The following is a 21,412-nucleotide window of genomic DNA, read 5'->3' as shown; positions in this document are numbered from 1 at the left end:
TTGCCCCTCTTCCAGGCCAGCTCTCTGCTATGGCCTGGGAGTGCAGTGGAGGATGGCCCAAGTGCTTGGGCCCTGCACCCCATGGGAGACCAGGAGAAGCACCTGGCTCCTGGCTTCGGATCAGTGCGGTGCGCCGGCCGCAGCGCGCTGGCCGCGGTGTCCATTGGAGGGTGAACCAACGGCAAAGGAAGACCTTTCTCTCTGTCTGTCTCTCTCTCTCACTGTCCACTCTGCCTGTCAAAAAAAAAAAAAGTGATTGATTAGTTTTAGAGGAAGTAAGGGAAGGAGGGGGAGAGAGAGAGGGGGAGAGAGAGAGAGAGAGAGAGAGAGAGAGAGAGCCATCTGTCAGTTCATTCCCCAAATTCTTACAACAGCTGGGATGCTGAAGTTGGGAGTTGTGAACTTAATCCAGGTCTCCCACGTGGGTGGCACAATGCAACTACTTGAGCCATTGAGCCACCACCACTGCCTCCTAGGATCCGAGTTATCAGGAAGCTGAAAACAGGAGCTGGACCTGGGGATTGAATCCAGGCACTCTAATATGGGATCTAATTAGTATTTCAACTACTAGTCCAGATCCTTGCCCAGACAAATCAACTGTTGATCTTATTGAGGATCCCCTGTACGTGGCGAGTTGCTTTTCTCATGCTGTCTTTTTTTTTTTTTTTTTTAATATTTATTGATTTATTTGAAAAGCAGAGTTACAAAGATGTAGAGGCAAAGGCAGAGTGAGAGAGAGATCTTCCAACCACTGTTTCACTCCCCAATGGCGTAACAGCCAGAGCTGGGCTGATCCAACGCCCGGATCCAGGAGCTTCTTCTGCGTCTCCCACATGGGTGCAGGGGCATAAGAACTTGGGCCATCTTCCACTGCTTTCCCAGGCCATAAGCAGGGTGCCGGATCAGAAGAGGAGCAGCTGGGACATGAGCCAGTGCTCAGATGGGATGCCAGCGCTGCAGGGAGAGGCTTCGGCTACTATGCCACGATGCCAGCTCCTTTTTCAATTCTTTGAATATATTTAGAATAGTTGGTTTGAAGTCTTTATTGGGAAGTCCACTTTTTGGTCTTCTTCAGACAGAGTTTCTGTTGATTGCTTTATGCCCTGTATATGTGTTATGCTTTCTTGTTTTTTTGTATGCCTCATAATTTCTTGTTGAAAATTGGATCTATAATAATTGAATACATTAGGAAAACTCTGGAAATAAGATTCTTCCCGTTCCTCAGGGTTTGTTGTTACTGTGGCTTGTCTGTTTAATGACTTTTGGAATTAATTCCATAGTCTCTAGTCAGTTAATGACTGAACAGATTGTCTTGATGCATGGAATTAGTAAGTCTCTCACTTTTGCAGAGGAGCTCTGTGTGTATGTTGGGGCTTGGCTTCAACAATCGGACAGGAAGTTTGTGACCCTGGTCTTCCTGCTTGTGCAGAGCCTCAAGGTAAGCCAGGAGGGAGAGCGTAGGACCTTTCTTAGCTGTTTCCTGCACACGTGCACGGCCCTGGCATGTGCACAGATCTATGCCTGTATGTGGCTTTCTAGATTCCCAGGAATTTGTCTTCCAAGCCACTCCCAGATTTTCCTTGTTAATATTTTGGTTGCTCCAACCATTACCCATTGCCTCAGGCAGCCACAAAGTCCAACAATTATCTCCAATTGTTTTTGACAAATGTCCTTAGGGAAAAGCTATTCACTTGGGGCAAGCTCTGAGTCAGGTCAGATAAAGACAACTTTGCTACAGGAATCTTCCAGGGAACCACTGGACAGTCCAAATAATGACAACTCTCTGGGCCTGGGGCTTTCAGGGGCTCCAAGCCTATTTTACCCCTTCTTGTGGCTGCCACATTGCCGATTTCCACTGTGATTGTGAAATACTGTTTGTCCAAGGGCACTGAGAACAAGAGGGGATGGAAAGTGACAATGCCACAAAACACACTTTATTACTGAGACGATGTCATCTTCCTTGTGTAAATACTTCCTCAGCTCCCTGTACGTGTTTGGTTCATTTCCGGAGTTCTGAAAAAGTTCTGACCATTCCCCCAACCCCGCCCCGTTTTTTCATGGCTTTCCCAGAGGAAAGGATTGCCAGAGGTCTTTGCCATTTTCCCTGACAGCCCCTGCAGTATATTTGAAGTGTCCTCCTCTGTGATGGCCCGCCCATTTCTCAAGGCCAAACTCCAGCATCTTCTTGGTTGGGAAGCTGTCTCTGTCCTCGGGGCAAAAGAGCCAGCTGTTCCTCTACTGTCCTGTCCCTCTGAGTTCAGCCTCTGCAGTCCACTTGGGACGAATGACAATACTTTATATCTGTTCCTGTTTTTCCTTCTTGCCTATGAGCTCCCTGTCAGTGACTGAGGCATCCCCCACGCCCAGCCTGGGCGCGAACATGCAGTAGGCGTCTGTTTGCAGGCTGAAGAGTGTTGCCATAGGAGACCTCAGAGCTGACCCAGGGAAGTGGGCTCCAGCCGCCATTTCTCTCCTCCTGCTTCTGTGATGCATAGCCGCCCTGTTGTGTCTTCATTGCTTTGCAGGTGGCGAGCTCTGTGGGATGAGCACAGCCCCAGAGGACCCAGTGAGTAGATGCTGAAAATAGGAAGCAAAAAGTAAAAACCAAGCCTGTGTGGCTGGGGTTCAACAGTAATGAGAACAACTGTAGCAGTTACTGTGCTGGACCCCAGGCTAAGCACTTTTTAGTCAGTATCTCATGTAATTCTAACCAACTCCAAAGAGCAGGTACCATTACTCTCATTTAATAGGTAAGGGAAGTGGGTGAACTGGGCTTGGATGAAGGACTGACTCTAAAGCCCATATTATTTTTTTTCCCAATATTTATTTATTTATTTGAGAGGCACAGTTACAGAGAGAGGGAGAGACAGAGAGAGAGAGAGAGGTCTTCCATCTGCTGGTTCACTCCCCAAATAGCCACAAAGGCTGGAGCTGGGCCAATCGAAAGCCAGGAGCCAGGAGCTTCTTCCCGGTCTCCCATGCTGGTGCAGGGGCCCAAGCACTTGGGCCATCTTCTGCTGCTTTCCCAGATCATTAGCAGGGAGCTGGATTGGAAGTGGAGTAGCTAGGACTCAAACTGGTGCCCATATGGCATGCTGGCGACACAGGCAGAAGCTTAACCTACTGAGCCACAGCGCCGCCCCAAGCCCATATTCTGAACTGTGCCCACATCTGAGGGATCTGAGAGGCGATTTGGAGGAAAGAAAGCCACTCCAGCCTTTCCCTTCCCTGGTACTTGCTCTGTCTCCTTATCCAAAGAGATGTGGCTCCCAGGTGTGTTCATCCCAGCCTGGGCTCAGCTGGGACACCTTATCCTGTACAGCAAGATAGCACTGCAGGTCTCAGTGGCTCCCAGGGCTGATAGGGTGGAGAGGCCTCATTTCCCAGACACTGGGGAGACAGGTGCAGTCCGGAGGTGAGAGAGAAAAAACGACCCCTCATCATCGCCCAAGAGACCCAACATGGTGACAACCCCAGACTGCTGGGTGAGTCAACCACATAGAGGCAAGATGTAATCCCGAGGGCTCGGAGACATTTTAGCAAATGTTAGCGGCAGGCTCCGCAGAACAGCCCCGTCCGCGGGAAGGGGGAGTCATGCTAGCACGCATGGCATGGGCACACTCTTCGGCACAAGGGACCTGGTTGCTAAGCAACAGTAACTGGCCTCCCTCTTCCCCATAACCTTTTTTCTGAGTTTCTGAGCTTCTAGTTGGCAGGGGAGGGGCTGGGGCTGCCCAACCTAGTAGCACTTGGCTCCCTTTCCCTGAGACAAGGGGCCTATTCATGGGGCCTGAGCAGAGTTCATTGTCTCTCTGGCATGTGTGTGTGTGTGGAGCAGGGTGTAGGGAGGGGCCATGTGTGAACCAGGGAGACCTTCTCCTCTAACCAGACAGGCTGGGCTGTTTAATCAATGCTGACCCAAGGACAGGAGCAGAACGCTGCCTGGCAGACCCTGAAGCCTTCCATCTGGGCCATCCACCTACACGGTAAGGCTGTATCTCTGTGGCATCCCTGCTCCCACCTCTGTCTCTCCCTCTCTCCTAGGCTGGTGGAGAGAGCCTCCCTCAGGCAGCTGTGGTGCAGGAGTTGGATCCTGGAGGGGACCCTGTGTGGCCAACCTCCTGCCCCCCCCCCCGCCCCCGGGGACTTCCTGTGTCCCCATAGCCTAGTCTAGCATTTTGCAACTAGGCAGTACTTAGCACATCACTATCACACTGCATTCCCACTCGAAAAGGGCTTTTACAGGTCAGGACCAGTTTTCCAGGCTGCCACTTGGGCTTGGGCAGGTGGGTTTTGAGGTGGGCTGATACCTAAAATGGGGCCAGTTTGTTCAGAGGCTTAATACGCAGCTCCCTTTGAAACCAAGATGGGGGAGAGGCTGAGCGTGCCCTGGCATTCTCTGTAGAGCAGGTCCTGCCTCACTGCTCAGAGCAACATCCACTCAAGAGCAAGCCATACCCTCAGAGAAGAGGCCAGGTCTCACAGGCTGTTACCCTCTTTGCTTTTCTGTGGGTGCTTGATGCTTTGCCCAGCCTGCACAGTCCTTTAGCCTCGCTGCCCGTGCCCTGTGGAGGCTCAGCTGTAGGCACACAAGGGAGTGCATGTGATGGCACGCACACCATGACCTGTTTTCCCATTGGAGCACAGGCCTGCTGCTGGCAGGGGGTCCAGTCCTTCTGGTCCTGGCTGTAACTGGTGTAGGGCGTGGGAAGGTGGGGCTGGTAGGTCACGCTAAAGGAAGTTATTGAGCCAGAGCTGCATTTGGGAGCTGAGCTGGCCTGAGTGCTCATGGGCCCAGAGTGAGGATTTCAGGGGAATTTAGAGGTGACTGGCCCAGGAGAGTCTGATGAAGGCTTTCCTGCCCTCAACCAGAGGTCGGGCAAAGCCAGTTCAGTGGAGCTCCTGGCAGGCCTGGGGGCAGTTTTGGCGTGAAGGGAACACTCCATGCGATACCCGAGAAGCACATCTAAGCCAGCGTTGCTTTGGAGTCAGTGCTGCTGGCTTTTATGATCACTGTGTCGACCGAGAAACGTGGCCAGTTCAACTAAGGAGACGTGTCTGCTCGCCTGGGGGAACTCCCTGAGAAAGGACCCACAGTCTAACGCCTTTCTGATGGATATTATTGTACGTACCATCTGCAGTGCTAAGGATGGCCCTTATTCTTTCCTTCCCTCCGTGTGCTTTAACTCAGCTCCCCTTCTGTGCAAGGCTCTGTGCGAGGGATGCAGAGAGCAGTGAGCAGGGAGGGAGAGAAGATGAAAGGAGCCCAGCACAGCAGCAGGCGCTGTTTGTGTCAAAGGAAGGTCCCTGGGCAAGGGGTGGCCAGGCTGACTCTGGGGGGGGGGGTGTCGGTAGGAGTTAGCTCCACGGGGAGGGGATAGCAGGAGCCACGTCCGTGGGGTGAGGGTGCCTGAAGGCACTGTGGGACTGCCATGGCAGCGTGCCCTGGAGCTCTGGGGTGGAGGAAGCTGTGAGCGCCAGACTCGCAGTGGGCGCCGGGAGCCTTGCTGCAGCACCCCCCGCGCCCCCTCCCCGCCTCCATACTGCAGCTGCAGAGGCAAGATGGGGCTCCTGCACCCATGTTTAGAAAGGTTGCACAGGCTCTTCGGGGTGCAGTACCACAGGGAAACCATGCTGGAGGAGAGACATTGCTCATGGGGCGGTAGGAGTCATCACTCTTACTTTGGACAGACGGCCCGAGTTGTCCAAGTTCACTTTGTAGGTTGTAGACTTAGCTTTGAACTGTGTGAGGTTTTGCCAGATCTTACTTCCCATTCCTCACAGCTACCAGTTCAAGCCCTGTTCATCTGTGAGGGCCTCTCCCAGGAGCTGCCTCTTCTAGGAAGCCTTCCCTGATCTCCTCAGTGAGAAGTAAGTGCTTTTCCTTTTGAATGCTGCTGGTAGCTTTGTTGACCTTTGTCTCTGCGGCTTAACATATTCCACCTTGTTTCCATGACGTCCTCAGGACTGCACTGCAAAGCCTTTGGGGTGGTGTAGGTGGCCCATATGGCTCTATTCCCAACTCCCCACTGTGTCCTCCTAGTGACACAGAATGAGTGGGTGGGAGGGCGCATGGGGTAGGGGGAATGAAGACGGGGTTGGAGAGGGGAAGCTGAGGGGCCACGTGGAGGCGCTCCAGCAGATGCCGGGGATGCTCATGGAGGCAAGATGAAGGGTGGGCACCCAAGTGGGCCAGGTCCAGGTTCCAGTGTCTGCTGTGTCCCTGAGGGCAGGGGGTGTGGGGGCCCCAAGAGAGCAGGGAGGGCCTGGAGGGGCCTCTGTGGAGAGTCCTCAGGATGAGCGAGGCTTGCAGGTGACAGCGCGGGGGAAGCGAGGGCACATGGGCTGGGACTTGTCTTGGTAGTTCTCGGTGTGGGCGCCCTGGCTGTCTGACCTCTATTTCCCCAGAGTCTGATGCTGGAAAAGCCATCCCCGATGGAAGCTCAGTGCACAGGGCAGAGCCCGGGACCTGGGACCTTTGGAGCAAAGCCGGGAGACCAGCAGCAGCCCAGCAGGCCAGACTGGGCCACCGGGGAGCGACAAGGTGGGGGCAGTGAAGGGAATTTTCCCTGCCCCGCCGATGCTTCTGGGGCCAGAACCCCCTCTCTCTCAACCCCCTCCCCTGCTTCTTCTCCCTCTTCCCTTTCTGGGGAGTGAGTGGGCTCCGTGGGTTGCAGTAATTGGAGCCTGACCACCTGACCTGTTCCAGGCCCACAGGGCTGGGGCAGAGTTCCTGTGGGAATCCATTGGGTGCCCCAGGGTGGAGCAAGGCTGTCTGGCAGGAGTAGGGGACAGAGACGTCTCGTACCTTCCAGTCTCGCAGGCGGGGTGCTTGTGTTCCGTGAGTCGCGGCTGGACAGTGCTGGGAGCTGTGGGACTGCTGGTCGGGGCCGGTGTCGGCTCGTGGCTCCTAGGTCAGTGCAGGGGGCCCTTCTGTGGTCTGGGGGTGAATTGGGCGGGGGACAAAGAACAGGATCTGGGGGGAGGTGGGAGAGGAGAGCAGGTGCTGAGCAGGTGTGGAATGCAGAGGGGCCAGCACCTTTCTTATCTACTGTGTGTAGACAACAGGAGGAGAAGGGCTGACATTGCAATGGCAGGGATTTGGGCTCTACAAAATGAACATTCTAGTCCTGCAGTAGGAAGTGTAAGTTTTCAGGGAGGCCCTAGTCAAGCTTTTTCTAGAAATCTTTTCCAGTAATGGGAGAGACAGAGAAAGAAAATAGGAGTGAGAGTGTGTGGGTGGGTGTATGTGTGTGTGTGTGAGAGAGAGAGCGAGAGCGAGCGAGCGAGCTGTGAATTGCCTCTCTCCCCAGTTGGTTGGTCGGGGCCTGCTCAAAGCCAGGGTAGGCGACGAGGAGTCCCCAAGGAGGGGGACTCCTCCCCTTCCCCAGTCTCTCACCTGTGAGCCCCTCTGCTCCTCTCTGCAGTGCTGCACCTGCAGCCGGCCGCCTCTCAGCCTATCTCCGAGCCCTTGCAGGAGGAGGGGACGACTGTGAACTGCTCAGAGACCAGCAGCCAGGAGGCTCTGCTCCCGGTGCTTCCCAAAACAGGTGGCCACACCCCTAAGACCATGAGACTTCACAGCTCTGGGTCCCCCTCAGGTCCCTGTCCCCGTCCATCTCTCCCTGCTCCAATGTGGTGATGGGGACCAGGGCCAGCCTCGCAGTACTGAGCTCCAACTTTGGGCTCCCAGCACTCCCTGGGGACTGTCTGGGTCTCTAGCTGGGGCACAGCCAGGAGCCCAGTGTGGCAGGAGAGCTGGAAGTCATGCTGGAGAAGAGGGGCCAGGTGTGGGCCTGATGGTGTGGAGCCCACCAGGGGGCCATATTGGCCACGTCAGCCCCTATCCCCTGCCTCCGCTCTCTAGGTAAGACTTGGGGATCAGGAGGTGCAATGCTGCTCAGAGGCTGAGGATCAGAGTGAGTTATGGAAGTCAGAACAGGGCTGGAGTCTGTCTTTTGCTAGCCGTGTGACCTCCCTAGGGCACATGTCTTCTTGGAGCCTCCGTCTCCTTCTCTTTAAAATGTAAATAAAAATATTTACTGCAAGAAGTTCTAAGGATAAAAAAAGCAAATATATAAAAAGGGCTTAGCGTGGAGCCCATGAATTTGTTTGCTTGCGCAGCCTTAGCTAAAAAGCCAGACTGGATGGCCGAAGCCACCGGCACTTATTTTCTCAGCGTCTCGCAAGGTGGCAGCCCGACGTGGCTTCTAGTAAAGGCCTCTTCCTGACCTGCAGGGGCCGTCTACTCTCTGCGTCCCTTGGCCCGGTGTCTCTTCCTCTCCTTACGAGGACACCAGCCAGACCGATAGAACCTCAGTTAATCCTTTATTTATTTATTTGAAAGGCAGAGTTACAGAGAGGCACAGGCAGAGAGCATGAGATCTTTCATCTGTGAAGGTACTACCTTCTTGAAGATGGGATGTGGTTGGCATGCTGTGGTTTCAGTATCTTTCAGAATAAACAGTGAGGAGTTCTTGCTGGAAGTGCAGCTGAGGGACCGGCCAGACTGGATCCTGGTCTGCCATGAGGGCTGGATCCCTGCCCTGGGGGTGCGGATCTGCCGGAGCCTTGGGCATCTCAGGTAACAGGAGCCGACCTGGGGCTTGGGGCGGGCGGAGGGCTGGTAGGTGGGCTAGGGAAGGAAGTTGGAGACCTCTGCCTGTCACATCAAGGTACTCAGGAAACGGCAAGAGGTGGCTCTGGCCATCTGGCCTCTGGGCACAATGGTTGCCCCTGCCTGTTTCTTTCCTTTGAGCATTTTAAAAAATATTTTAATTATTGGGCTGGTGCTGTGGCATAGTGGGTAAAGCTACCACCTGCAGTGCCGGCATCCCATATGGGCGCCGGCTCGAGACCCGGCTGCTCCACTTCCCATCCAGCTCTCTGTTGTGTCCTGGGAAAGCAGTAGAAGATGGCCCAAGTCCTTGGGCCCCTGCACTCGCTTGGGAGACCTGGAAGAAGCTCCTGGCTCCTGGCTTCGGATCTGCGCAGCCCCGGCCATTGTGGCCATCTGGGGAGTGAACCATCGGATGGAAGGTCTCTCTCTCTCTTTCTGCCTCTCCTTCTCTCTCTGTGTAACTGTGACTTTCAAGTAGAATAAATAAATCTTTAAAAAAACCAGATTTTATTTATTTTAGTTGAAAGGCAGAGTTACAGAGGGAGGAGGAGAGACAGAGAGAGACAGAGAGAAATTTTTCATCCACTGGTTCACTTCCCAAATGCCTGCCACAGCCAGAACTGGCCTGATTTGAAGCCAGGAGCCGGGAGTTTCTTCCAGGTTTCCCATGTGGGTGCAGGGGCCCAAGGACTTGGGCCATCTTCTACTGCTTTCCCAGGCCATAGCAGAGAGCTGGATCAGAAGTGGGGCAGCCAGGACTTGAGCCGGTGCCCATATGGGATGCTGGTACTGCAGGTGGCAGCTTAACCCACTATGCCACAGTGCTGGCCCCATATGGCTGCTTTTTAACAAATGCAAAACCTGAAGAGATCATGGGCAGGATTGTGCTCAGTCACTGTGCTGGTCGAATGTCTCATGTACATTACAATAACTGCTACTTCTCATGGCACAGTTTAAAGGTGATTTCCTCCTGTTATGTTCCCTTCCTCTGTCAAGACTCACTCACCACAAGGGAGTGAACCTGTCTGACATCAAGTTCAATGGCTCCCGGAAGTTTGCTCAGCTCTCTCCCAGACTGGAAGGCCTCCTGGAGGAGGTGTGGCTTCCCAGGTAGGGTTTCTGAGGTTAGGTGAATGGGGTCCGTTATTTTCTGGTGGGGAGCCTAGCAAAAATCTCTCTCTACTGCAAGGCTGGTGACCAGGACATGGCCCATGTGAGAGAGGAGAACAAAGGGGAACATGTCCCAGTCAGAAATTCCAGGCTCCATGTGCACAAGCCCCGCCCATCACTGTGTTACACACGTTACACAAGGGGACACCCAGGAGTTTGTGGAGAAATGGAATGAAAAGATAAGTTTATTTTGGCACATAAAAATTGAAATCCATGCATAGATGTCTCATAATACACATGTTCTGTGAAATTTCGAAGACTCATTATTTGCCTCTGCCAGAAATACAGGGTTGGTTGTTACTGTCACAGGATTTGCAGGTGGAAAAATGGAGGCTCAGTGAGGTTACATGAAGGGTCTCATCTGAGGTCTTTTGGCTAAGGAGTGGCCAAACCCGGTCTTGAAACCAGGCTCTTGTCTCCAACTATGCGCTCTCTCAACCCTGCCACATTCTGATAGTTCATGAGAGAGGCAGTTGAGTTATTCTGGCTAAGAGCTCCTTGGGATCCAACGAAGAGGGTTCTGGAATAGAGGCAGCCTTTCCCCCAAATCCTGGGGTGGATTTGGAGCCCCTGAGGGCACGAGCTGAGAGGTCTTTGTGCCTGCACAGGCTTCCTCAAGCTCCCCAGGGGCCTCCTGGGCTGGAGCGCGAGCGTTGCCATCGCTTTTTGCCATCGCTGCTCGGAAGTCTTCTCAGGCTAGCTCCCATTCCCAACCTGAACCATTCCCTCTGCCCCTCCCGTGCAGCTCCTGTCTTGAGGTTCTGTCCTCGGGGACACGGCTGGAACAGGGGGCGTTCTGACTAGTCCCTGTCTTGATACCCAAATGGGCAAGCTGGTGTGGACGTGGAACTGACACCTCCATCAGGGGTTGGGAAGCAAGGAGGATCAGGCCCTGGGCTGCTCGGGGCAAGAGATGAATAAAGAAAGGGGGTTTTGGCCAACAGGGAACCGAGACTTAAGCTAAGGGTTGGGGTGGGGGTGGGCTGAGAGCAGACCTATGAATATTTAGGGCTCAGATGAAGGGGCTGGCACAGGAGAGAGGGAAACCCCGGAAGGAACATGAGGGAAGAGCCCTGTTCCCTCATTCACTCACTGATTCATCCATTGAACACGTACTCGCTCAGGGCCACTTGGTGGGGACAGTGGCTTTTTCATCTATAAATACCCTATTTGTAAGTTTGGACCCTGCCCAAATCAGCCCTCGAAGAACATGGAGACCTTCTGCTGCCTCTGGGTGTCGGGGGCCTGGGTGTTCAGTGGGGGCAGGAAGGAAATAGTGGGATCCTAAGGCGTTGGCTCCATAACAGCAGTATGAAGTGTCCACCACCCCTCCCCATCGCCATGCCCATGGGTGGGTGTGTGCAGCCTCGGGGTGGGGACCTGTCCAGTTTCTTGTGGGCGCCTCTGTTTTGCAGGGACAACTGCACCTCTGGCCGAGTTGTGTCCCTCAAATGCTCTGGTGAGTCAGGTTTTGGACCAAGGAAGCTGGTGGTAGGAAGAAAGCATCTCCCTTCACCCCTGCCCCGAGAGTGGATGAGCCCCAGGGAGCGCTCAGCTGGGTTTGGGCTGGGGGTCTTGCCCATCTGCCTGCTGGGCCTCTCCTTGCAGTGCTGGTTCTGCCCAAACAGAGCCTGCCCAAGCTTTGGGCCTGTTCCCCAGCAGCCAGTGGTCTGGGCTGACGATTTCCTTACTCCACCACCTGCCAATTCTCTGCCATGACCTCTGACACTTCTTTCTTCTGGAGAACCCCGAAGGTGAAATTATTTGTGGTCATTGAGTAACCTGTTGGCAGCTTCGGGAGACCAAGGCAGGTGGTGAATTCGGGGCCCGGTGGGAAAGTCGTGGGCTTCCTTCACCTGCCTTCCTGTTAATCTCTCCATCTACTCACCTGTACTCCCATGTGCCCGTCCACACGCCTCCACTTCAGCTCCTACTTGGGTAGCATTGGGGCTCCATAGGTAATGCAGAGGTAGTCCCTGCCATCAGCAAGCCCACAGCCCATGGGGCTTGCAGGTATAAAATCAACACGTCTGCCTTCTCATCCCTCAGGAATAATGAATAAGGGTGGCCACACTGACTCTCTTGGGCTTGGCTCTGGGCTACACTCCCTGAGCTAGGACCACACTCTCACCCACCTCCCTTTTTCTTCCTGTCTCACCCTTTTCTGTTGGCAGAATGTGGGACAAGGCCCCTGGCTTCCCGGATAGTCGGTGGACAGGCTGCGGCTCCTGGGCGTTGGCCGTGGCAAGCCAGCGTGACCCTGGGCTCCAGGCACACGTGCGGGGGCTCTGTGCTGGCGCCACACTGGGTGGTCACTGCAGCCCACTGCATGCGCAGGCAAGTCCTGGCCGAGGAGAGGGCCTTGGCTGTCTTTTCTGTTCAGCTCTTGGGATGTCCTGTGTGAAAGTCCTCGTCCAGCTGTCTGCTCTGGGTGGGCCAGGCTGGTGTTGGACAGCTTCTCCCCATTCAGTGTCTGTTTTTGACAGGCAGAGTGGACAGTGAGAGAGAGAGACAGAGAGAAAGGTCTTCCTTTTTTGCCGTTGGTTCACCCTCCAATGGCTGCCGCAGCCAGCGCATTGCGCTGATCCAAAGCCAGGAGCCAGGGGTGCTTCTCCTGGTCTCCCATGCGGGTGCAGGGCCCAAGGACTTGGGCCATCCTCCACTGCACTCCCGGGCCATAGCAGAGGGCTGGCCTGGAAGAGGGGCAACCGGGACAGAATCTGGCGCCCCAACCGGGACTAGAACCTGATGTGCCGGCACCGCAGGCAAAGGATTAGCCTATTGAGCCGCAGCGCCGGCCCCCATTCAGTGTCAAGAGTAGATCTGCACAAGTAGCAGGAATGATGCAAAGATCTGTTCTGTTTTTTTAGTTTTTGCAATGCTTCCACATCCACAGTACTCCAAGCTTCTTAGCATTTATCACCAGTGTAATTAACAACATTCCCCTGTAGTTATTTGTTTAATGTCTTTTTGTCCTTTGGACCGGAAGCTCTGTGGGGACGGGGACTTTCAGCCTCCTTTATCACCACATCCCTTTGTAGATTTCTCCACGGCTGGGCCCCTGGGGCCTAGACCCATCCCTGGAATGTAGCAGGGGCTTAATACATCTTAGAAGGAGGAATGCAGAAGTGACTGAGCTCTTTGATCCTCTTCTCTTAGTGGCAGGCGGGGCAGAGAGTGTAACCTCATTTTACAACAGGGAGGCTGAGGCCAGGGAGGGCTGGGCCTCCTGCATGTCACATGTGGTGAATGGAGACGGGACTGAAGGAAGTGTTTCCTACCCAGCTTGGAGTCCTGAAATCACACAGGGCCTGCTGATGTTTGCTGTAAAACTTGGAGGATTATTGCTGAAGGAAAGGAGGGGTGACCCACTGTATCTCACTGCTCTGTCCATCAGTCTTTGAGCATCTATTAAGCATCTACTGCATGCCAAGTGTCTTGCCAGCTGCTGGTATGATACTAAGAGGCAAGGTCCTTGGGCCTTGGGAGCTGGCAGCTTGGTGACAGGGGCCCTCACCACTGGCTTTTCTGGCCAGTGTCCCCCACCTGCCACCTAGCTTACATCAGCCTCTTCTGCCCTTTCTTTCCCTGGCTCAGCATGGCCCCTGTGTGCAGTTTCAGATTGTCCCGGCTATCCAGCTGGCGTGTCCACACAGGGTTGGTGAGCCACAGCTCGGCCAGGCCACACCAGGGGGCCATGGTGGAGAGGATCATCCTTCACCCCTTCTACAGTGCCCAGAATCACGACTATGATGTTGCCCTCCTGCGGCTCCGGACACCACTCAACTTCTCAGGTGAGACACTGGCCCTGAGCTGAGCAGGCTGGGGGCTGTGGTGGGAGAACAGCAGTGGGCAGGAAGAGAGATGAGCTGATTTCTCAGGTTTCGTCCTGATGCTGTAAGCCTTAACACATTCAGTTCATCTGGGGACCAGAGTGCATTTTGGCATCATGTACACCTGATGTTGCACCAACTCTTTGTGCATCTTTGGGAGGAAAAGCGTCAGGTTCCTTTCAGGCTGAGTCAGGTAGGATTTGCCTGTGTGGTCCCAAGCAGAACGTCACGGTAGCTGCATCTGTCAGTTAGAGGATCCACACCCCAGGTGCAGGCTAGTCGCAGGTCCCAGCCATGTTGTTTTTTTATTTTTATTTTTTTAAATTTATTTTTATTTATTTGACAGGTAGAGTTATAGACAGTGTGAGAGAGAGACAGAGAGAAAGGTCTTCCTTCCATTGGTTCACTCCCCAGATGGCCACCACGGCCAGTACTGTGCCGATCCAAAGCCAGGAGCCAGGTGCTTCTTCCTGGTCTCCCATGTGGGTGCAGGGGCCCAAGCACCTGGACCATCCTCCACAGCCTTCCCAGGCCACAGCAGAGAGCTGGACTGAAAGAGGAGCAACCGGGACTAGAGCCAGCGCCCATATGGGACGCCGGACTGCTGGCGGAGGATTAATCAAGTGAGCCACGGCGCCGGCCCTTTTTTTATATTTTTTTTCCAGCCATGTTGTGACATGTTACAGATAATGGGATTTCTTCTATTTTCTCAAGTATTTTTCCTTTTAATCCAAGTAACAATGCTGACAGGTGAGTGAAGCAGGTATATGCAGATCAGGATGCTGAAGTTTAGGTGGGGGAAATGACTTTCTTCAAGGCCACATGGCAAAAAATTTCTTAGTCTCATGTCCTGACACCTGGGCCGGTGCTCTACCTGTCATACCACCTGCCACAGAAGGGTGAGGCCAGGCTGCAGCCATCGCAGCCACTGCCCTTGCTGACCTTGTGTCTACCTGACTCAGCCTGAAAGGAACCTGACGCTTTTCCTCCCAAAGATGCACAAAGAGTTGGTGCAACATCAGGTGTACGTGATGCCAAAATGCACTCTGGTCCCCAGATGAACTGAATGTGTTAAGGCTTACAGCATCAGGACGAAACCTGAGAAATCAGCTCATCTCTCTTCCTGCCCACATGCACATGCACATGTACTCATATAGTCACGTGCACACATTCTGACACTCAGCCCCCCCATACACACACTCATACATACACACACAATATCCCAACATACTTGTACACACACTTATACACACACACTCACACCACATACCCATACATACTTGTATACACACACATACATACACACACCACATACACACATATTTGTATACACACATACATACATGCTCACACAACACCCCCATACACATATACACACTCTCATACACACACACTCACACCACATACCCATACGTACTTGTATAAACACACACACATACACACACACACTTCACACTCCTCCCTCCATCATCACCTGTATCCTTGGGTTGCCTGAACAACAGTCATGGCTACAGGCATTTCACAGATTTTATTACATGTATGAACTCTTTTGTTCAACATATAATATTTCTTTTTTTTAAAGATCTTTTACATCTTCTCTGGATTTACTTGTTTAAGTTTGACTTCTACTCCTTTTTTTTAAAATGATTTTTATTTATTTATTTGACAGGCAGAGTTAGACAGTGAGAGAGAGACAGAGAGAAAGGTCTTCCTTCCATTGGTTCACTCCCCAAATGGCCACCATGGCCGGTGCGCTGCACAGATCTGAAGCCAGGAGCCAGGTGCTTCCTCCTGGTCTCCCATTCAGGTTCAGGAGCCCAAGGACTTGGGCCACAGCAGAGAGCTGGACTGGAAGAGGAGGAGCCAGGACCAGAACTCGGTGCTCATATGGGATGCTTCGCCACAGGCGGAAGATCAACCAAGTGAGCCACGGCACTGGCCCCAATATTTCTTTTTTTTTTTTTAAAGGTATATTTATTTATTTGAAAGTCAGAGTTACAGAAATAGAGAGAGAGAGAGATCTTCCATCTGCCTGTTCACGCTACAATAGCTGAAGCTGGGCCAGGCCAAAGCCAGGAGCCAAGAGCTTCTTCCAGGTCTCCCATGTGGGTCCAGGGACCCAAGAACTTGAGCCATCTTCTGCTGCTTTCCCAGGTGCATTAGGAGGGACCTGGATTGGAAGTGGAGGAGCCAGGACTTGAACTGGTGCCCATATGGGAAGTCAGCACTGCAGGCGGCGGCCTCACCTGCTATGCCATAGCACCGGCCCCCATTTAATATTTCTAAGTTGACTTAAATAAGTATGTTTAATACAGAAAACTACCTAAGTCAGGGGTGGGGAGCATCTAGCTCACGGTTGGTCCATATAAGGCCTGTAAAATCATTTTGTCTGTTTCTGCCACAGCAACCACAGGTGGGACTTGAAATGCACTAAATCTATAGCAGGCTAATTTTTAAAAAAGATTTATTTATTTATTTATTTGAAAGAGTTACACAATTACACAGAGAGAAGGAGAAGCAGAGAGGCAGAGAGAGAGAGAGAGAGAGAGAGAGAGAGAGTCTTCCATATGCTGATTCACTCCCCAATTGGCTGCAACTGCTGGAGCTGCGCTGATCTGAAGCCAGGAGCCAGGAGCTCCCTCCAGGTCTCTCATGTGGGTGCAGGGCCCAAGGACTTGGGCCATCCTCTACTGCCATCCCAGGCCACAGCAGAGAGCTGGATGGGAAGTGGAGCAACTGGGACTAGAACCGGCGCCCATATGGGATGCTGGCACTGCAGGCCAGGGTGTTAACCCGCTGCGCCACAGCGCCAGCCCAGTAGGCTAATTTTTAAGCTGATCATTCTGTATGGCCCATGAATGATGTCCATATCCAAATGGCTTTGGCAGACAAAAAGTTTCCCCTCTTTTCTGTGGAGAACCCATGTTGCTTATAATAATAAATAGTAACTGCAAAAATCCCTAGTGTGAAAACGGATCAGCCTTCACGTTTCTAGGTAGTGAAGTCCTCGGTAGGAGCTTCTCTCCCCGAGAGAACCCCACCCGTGGGCCGTGTCGCACACTTTTGAAAGCACTGCGCGAGGAGGGACCAGACTCCCTGGTGGAAAAGCCAAAATGGGCCAGAGCACTTTCCGGCAGTGGGTGGCGGCATGTGCACTGCCCACCCCTAGAGGGCGCGTGCACACTGCAGTGTGCGCATGTCTGCTGTGAGTGGTGACCCCTAAGGTGGGACAGCACACTACCTGCCCAGCCGTCCGGGCCGGGCACTGAGACTGAGAAGGGAGACGGGGAGGAGCTGCCCGCCCTGAGGCCTTCGCCCAGACGGAGGGAAGTCGAGCCCGAGTGGGGACCGGGACCGTGTGCCTCTCCACAGACACCGTGGGCGCCGTGTGCCTACCTGCAGAAGAGCAGCGTTTCCCTGGCGGCTCGCAGTGCTGGGTGTCTGGCTGGGGCCACACCGACCCCAGCCACGGTGAGTCAGCTCGCGGGGCCCTGGGGGCATAGGGGCGCAGTGGCGGGGGTGGGGTGGTGGGTTGGGGTGGCATCAAGCACCTGCTCCTCTTCAGGCCATGGCAACGCCTGGTATCACTCTCAGGCAGGCCTAGGGCTCCAGGTCTGCTGCCCAAGTCTTTCTGGAGAGAACAACTGGAATTTTCCTTACATCCAGGCCTTTTCTAACCCAGGAGGCCGTGACCTCTGCATTTGGTGGCTGTGAGTCCTCCTCTTGGTCGCCCCAGCCCCACTGCCAGCCACCAAGGATGATAGGCCCTGCCCCTTCCCTGGGGCTCCATGTCCCCTGGGACCCCTGACCACCTCTGCTTATGCTGCTCTGCCTGCCTGGGCCGTGCTAGGGCCCTGTAGCTTCTCTTGGTGTCTCCCGCAGCCCACAACTCGGACACGCTCCAGGACGCGGTGGTGCCCCTGCTCAGCTCCCAGCTCTGCAACAGCTCTTGCATGTACAGCGGGGCCCTCACCCCCCGCATGCTCTGTGCCGGCTACCTGCATGGGAGGGCCGACGCCTGCCAGGTGTGGCCTGTGCTCCGGGGAGGGGGGGGACCAGGGACCTGCTGTGACTTGGCACCCTGGCCTGAGCATGTTGGTGGCATGAGACAGCCCGTCTAGGAGGAGGGACACTGAGGCAAGCCGGGAGTTTGTGCTAAGAGTTTATGGAGTGGGGTGAAGCTAACAGGTGTCCCAGCAGGGAGAGGAGGGGCCTGGGAAGGAGAGCCCATTCCCCATGAAGGTCTGGAGCCCTCCCACCAGCAAGGACTAACTGGCTGTTTCGCTCTGTCTCATGCCTGCACCCCTCAGGGGGATAGCGGGGGCCCCTTGGTGTGTCCAGATGGGCATATGTGGCGCCTGGTGGGGCTGGTCAGCTGGGGTCGTGGCTGTGCAGAACCCAATCACCCAGGGGTCTACGCCAACATGGCTGAGTTCCTGGACTGGATCCACGACACTGTGCAAAGTGAGTTGGGGGCAGGGAGGTTTCTAAAGAACCCCACCTTGGACCCTTGAACTTCACCCTATAGGTTTGGGCCCTGCTGGGTATTGGGGAGGGAACAAGGGACAATGGAGGCCTTAGCTGGTGAAGAGGAGGCCTGGGCTCGTAGTCTAGATCTGCCATCTCCTGGGTAGCCTTTGGCAAGTTCCGAACCTTGGTCAGCCTCAGTTTCCTGGTAATAGCGGCTGTGGCTAGCTGTGTGCCAGTGTGACCATTAAATGAGACAAGACCTGCCCGACGCCTGGCATGGTGCTAGGCTGAGAGCGGCAGGGCTGGTGTTATTTACATACTAGTTAGCGTCATTCATCCCTGCTCTCTAAGGCAGTTCCTAAGTGGCTGCATTCCTGCACTCAGGGGAGAGCTGACACCCAGCAGTTTGGGTTCTGCATTTGGTTACGTCCTTTGTGATGCTGGGCATGCCACCGTTCTTCCTCCCACCGGCTGTGGGAGGACCAGGCGAGATGGCATGAATTTGTAGCAGGTGCTTGCTTTACCAGCATGGGCACCGGCACAGGTGGAAGACAATGGCTTTAGGATCCACTTAGGGTATGCATCCACTTCCTCATTCCAATCGTAGAAAGAACTCAGAAAACGCACAGGTGTTTTCTGCCCCATGTGCTAGAAGTGGCAGTCAAGGTTCTGAATGCTAAGTGGTGACACCGGAGCCACAGCACAAATCTAGCTCCCTTCTTTGGTGCAGGACTGCCTGCCCTAAGTCTTGCTGTGTCCTCCACTGTCATGGCCGCGTGGTCTCATGTTTCCTGGTCTCCGGCAGGTCCACTAGATGGAGGAGCAGCAGCAGCCCTGATGCCGACTGTGTGAGATCTCCTACACGGCGAGAGAGACCAGCTGCCGCCACCCACGGGCCACCAGGCCCTGATTTTGAGAGTCTGTTTCTCAACAACAGGCGAGAGACTGGGGCTGGGTTAGAAATGCTAGGGGAGGTGAGAGATGACGAGGACGAGAGGGTCCGTTGCTGGAGACGAAGAGGCTGCTGGGAGCAGCTGGGAGCCTACCCTTCCACCCTCTCCCCTCCCCAGCCACCTTGTGCGTCATTAGGGACGTACAGGGTACCCCTGCTCCTGCCTTCTCTCTCTGGCCTGAGGCAGGGGCACGCTAAGAGCCTCTGCAGAGGATCGCCTGGCACCAAGGCTCCTGGGCAGATAAGGTCAAGGCCAGGCCAGCCCAGATTAGGCCCAAGGAGTTGGGGTTCTCCCCATTGCCCTGTTGGTCTCAGCCACTTCCTGTTCTCCCTGGCTATGTGGGACTTGCCTGGGGTGGGCAGGATGCTGAGCAACAAGGAGGTTGGTGGTGGAATAGGGTGTTGGTTTAAAATAGGAGCTCTGCACATGGGTCCAAGGAGTTCTGGCATTCAAGTGAGTGAAGTGCTAAGTGGTCTTGGTTCCGGTCCCTGCTGTTTCTTGCACGGACCCATCATGGGATGGAAACACAACTTTCCTCCCACACATGTTGTTTGAAGCTTTGGTACTGACTTCTGTTCATCTACTCTAGATTTTTGTCATCTGCTTATTAATTTCATCCTCTGTCTTTTAAGTTTATCATTTTGAAAAAAAAAAATCATTCCCACATTCTTTCACTCTTCAAATGCCTGAAATGGCAGGGGCTGGGCCAGGTCAAAGCCTAGGGCTGGGAACTGAATCCAGGCCTCCCAAGTGGTGGCAAGGGCCCAGCTACTGCAGCATCACTGTTGCCTCCTAGGGTATGCATTAGTAGGATGCTGGGACTGGGAGTTGCGCCAGAACCCAGACACTTTGATGTGGGATGTGGGCATCCCGGCGGGTGTCTTAACTGCTATGCCAAACACCCACTCCTATTTAATTCAAATTTGTTGCATCTGCCTCTGATGAAAAGCCCCAGCTGACCAGGTGCTTCACAGCTTCAAGTCTGCAAACCATGCAGGCCCCTGCTCTCGCAGGGAAGGTTAAACTCCCTGCAGGCCTGTCTTTCCCTCTTAGCTCTTGTTTTGGAATAGAGCCTTTGGCTCAGGACATCTCTTTCTGGGTTTATGCCCAATTACCATTTTCCTGGTTAAGTCTTTCCCCACTTTCTCTTCTGTGGCAATTAAAATGCAATTGGTATCTTGTTTCTAAAAACTGCCATGAATTTTTTATGGTGCTTACCCAAGGAAATGCAATTAGTGTTGAGCAATCACAGAACTTTGTGGGTTTATCAGCATATTTTTTTTCGAGGTGTTGTACAGATGATCACTCTTTCCTGGAGGGTCTCCTGTACTTACACAAAGTGCATTAAAAATTCAGGGTGTGCATTTACTGTCGGTTTATTACTTGTGGAGGAGCTTCCTGGGAGTCTGCTGTCCAATTGCAGAAGTGATGTGGAGAGGTTCTGCTGGGGTGCAGAACAGCCCCCTCCCCCCACGCCGTGGCCCTGAAACCGAGACCTTCGGCCATCACCACCTTTTACTAACTGCTAACATTTGGCCAGTGCTTTGCAGTGGATAAAACTGGCTCACCTGTGGGATCTCGCATCTTGGTAGTGGTGCTATGACTATCTCTGCCCCCAATTTACGGAGAAGAACATTCGTTCAGAGGGGCTAAGTAACTCTCCTAACATCACTCAGCTAGTGAGCACCAGGCCCAGGATGTGAACTGTGTGTGTTTTCACTCCAAATCCATGTCTTTATCTTGCACGTGGGTGAATGACAGGGCCTCATGTCGCACAGAATGGTAGCATTGGAATACATCCACCAGCTCACCTGTCAGGTCACCTGCATCCCGTAGTGTACTGCTTGCTACTTTCTATAGGTGAGGTCATGGACACCCAAGCAGGGCGGTGGCCCCTGTCAGAACCTGGGCTCACCCACAGTGGGGCAGAACTGGAAATGCAATAAACACTGCCAGTGGCCACTGTAGCTGTCAAGAGAGGAGGTTTCCTAGTCTCTCCATTGCTCTTCTTTCTTCGCTCCTCTGCCCTCTCCTGGCCATGCACTTGGCACCCTCCTGCTGCTCTGGGGTGCTGCGAAGGAGAAATCCCCTTCACCAGCAGCTCATCTCCCAGCCTCCCTCAGCAGCCAGGGGCTGGGCCCTGTCTGCCTCCACATCGGATGCACTAAAATGAGCTCTGTGGGCTTCCCTGCTCTGAGGACCCTGCTTCCAACTACACTGACTGCTCGTCGAATGCCATCTTAAAGCTCTCCACTTCCAGGCAGTAGGAAGGCTGAAGCTGGTCTCCTGCCAAAGGAGAGGCAGAGTGGGCAAGCGCCAGCCTCAGGGTCCCCAGGGGGAGCAGTCGGGGTGCGGGAAGAGCTTTT

At 53.9% G+C, this 21,412-nt stretch overlaps 1 protein-coding gene across 6 annotated transcripts; it reads left to right on the top strand.

The window, feature by feature from the left end:
• The first annotated feature begins 678 nt into the window (after positions 1–678).
• On the top strand, positions 679–20,414 carry TMPRSS5 (transmembrane serine protease 5). Of its 6 annotated transcripts, none has more exons than XM_070065048.1 (15): positions 683–1,438; positions 2,526–3,986; positions 5,785–5,871; positions 6,409–6,544; positions 6,816–6,914; positions 7,428–7,550; positions 8,449–8,584; positions 9,617–9,730; positions 11,206–11,249; positions 11,965–12,127; positions 13,406–13,584; positions 16,996–17,094; positions 17,506–17,648; positions 17,934–18,087; positions 18,899–20,414. In XM_070065048.1, exons 4-15 carry the CDS (start codon positions 6,415–6,417, stop codon positions 18,943–18,945), a joined length of 1,431 nt encoding a protein of 476 aa, XP_069921149.1. In that variant the 5' UTR covers positions 683–1,438; positions 2,526–3,986; positions 5,785–5,871; positions 6,409–6,414; the 3' UTR covers positions 18,946–20,414. The 6 variants fall into 6 exon arrangements, with proteins under 6 accessions (XP_069921162.1, XP_069921158.1, XP_069921149.1 ...); XM_051849178.2 differs by adding an exon at positions 4,873–5,124 and having other exon boundaries at positions 683–3,986; XM_051849173.2 differs by having other exon boundaries at positions 683–3,986.
• Positions 20,415–21,412: the final 998 nt, after the last annotated feature.

This window comes from Oryctolagus cuniculus, chromosome 1, assembly GCF_964237555.1.
Source record: "Oryctolagus cuniculus chromosome 1, mOryCun1.1, whole genome shotgun sequence".
NCBI classification, from domain to species: domain Eukaryota; kingdom Metazoa; phylum Chordata; class Mammalia; order Lagomorpha; family Leporidae; genus Oryctolagus; species Oryctolagus cuniculus.
Note: the sequence above shows the minus strand (reverse complement) of the source record. Positions and strands in the feature narration are given on the sequence as shown.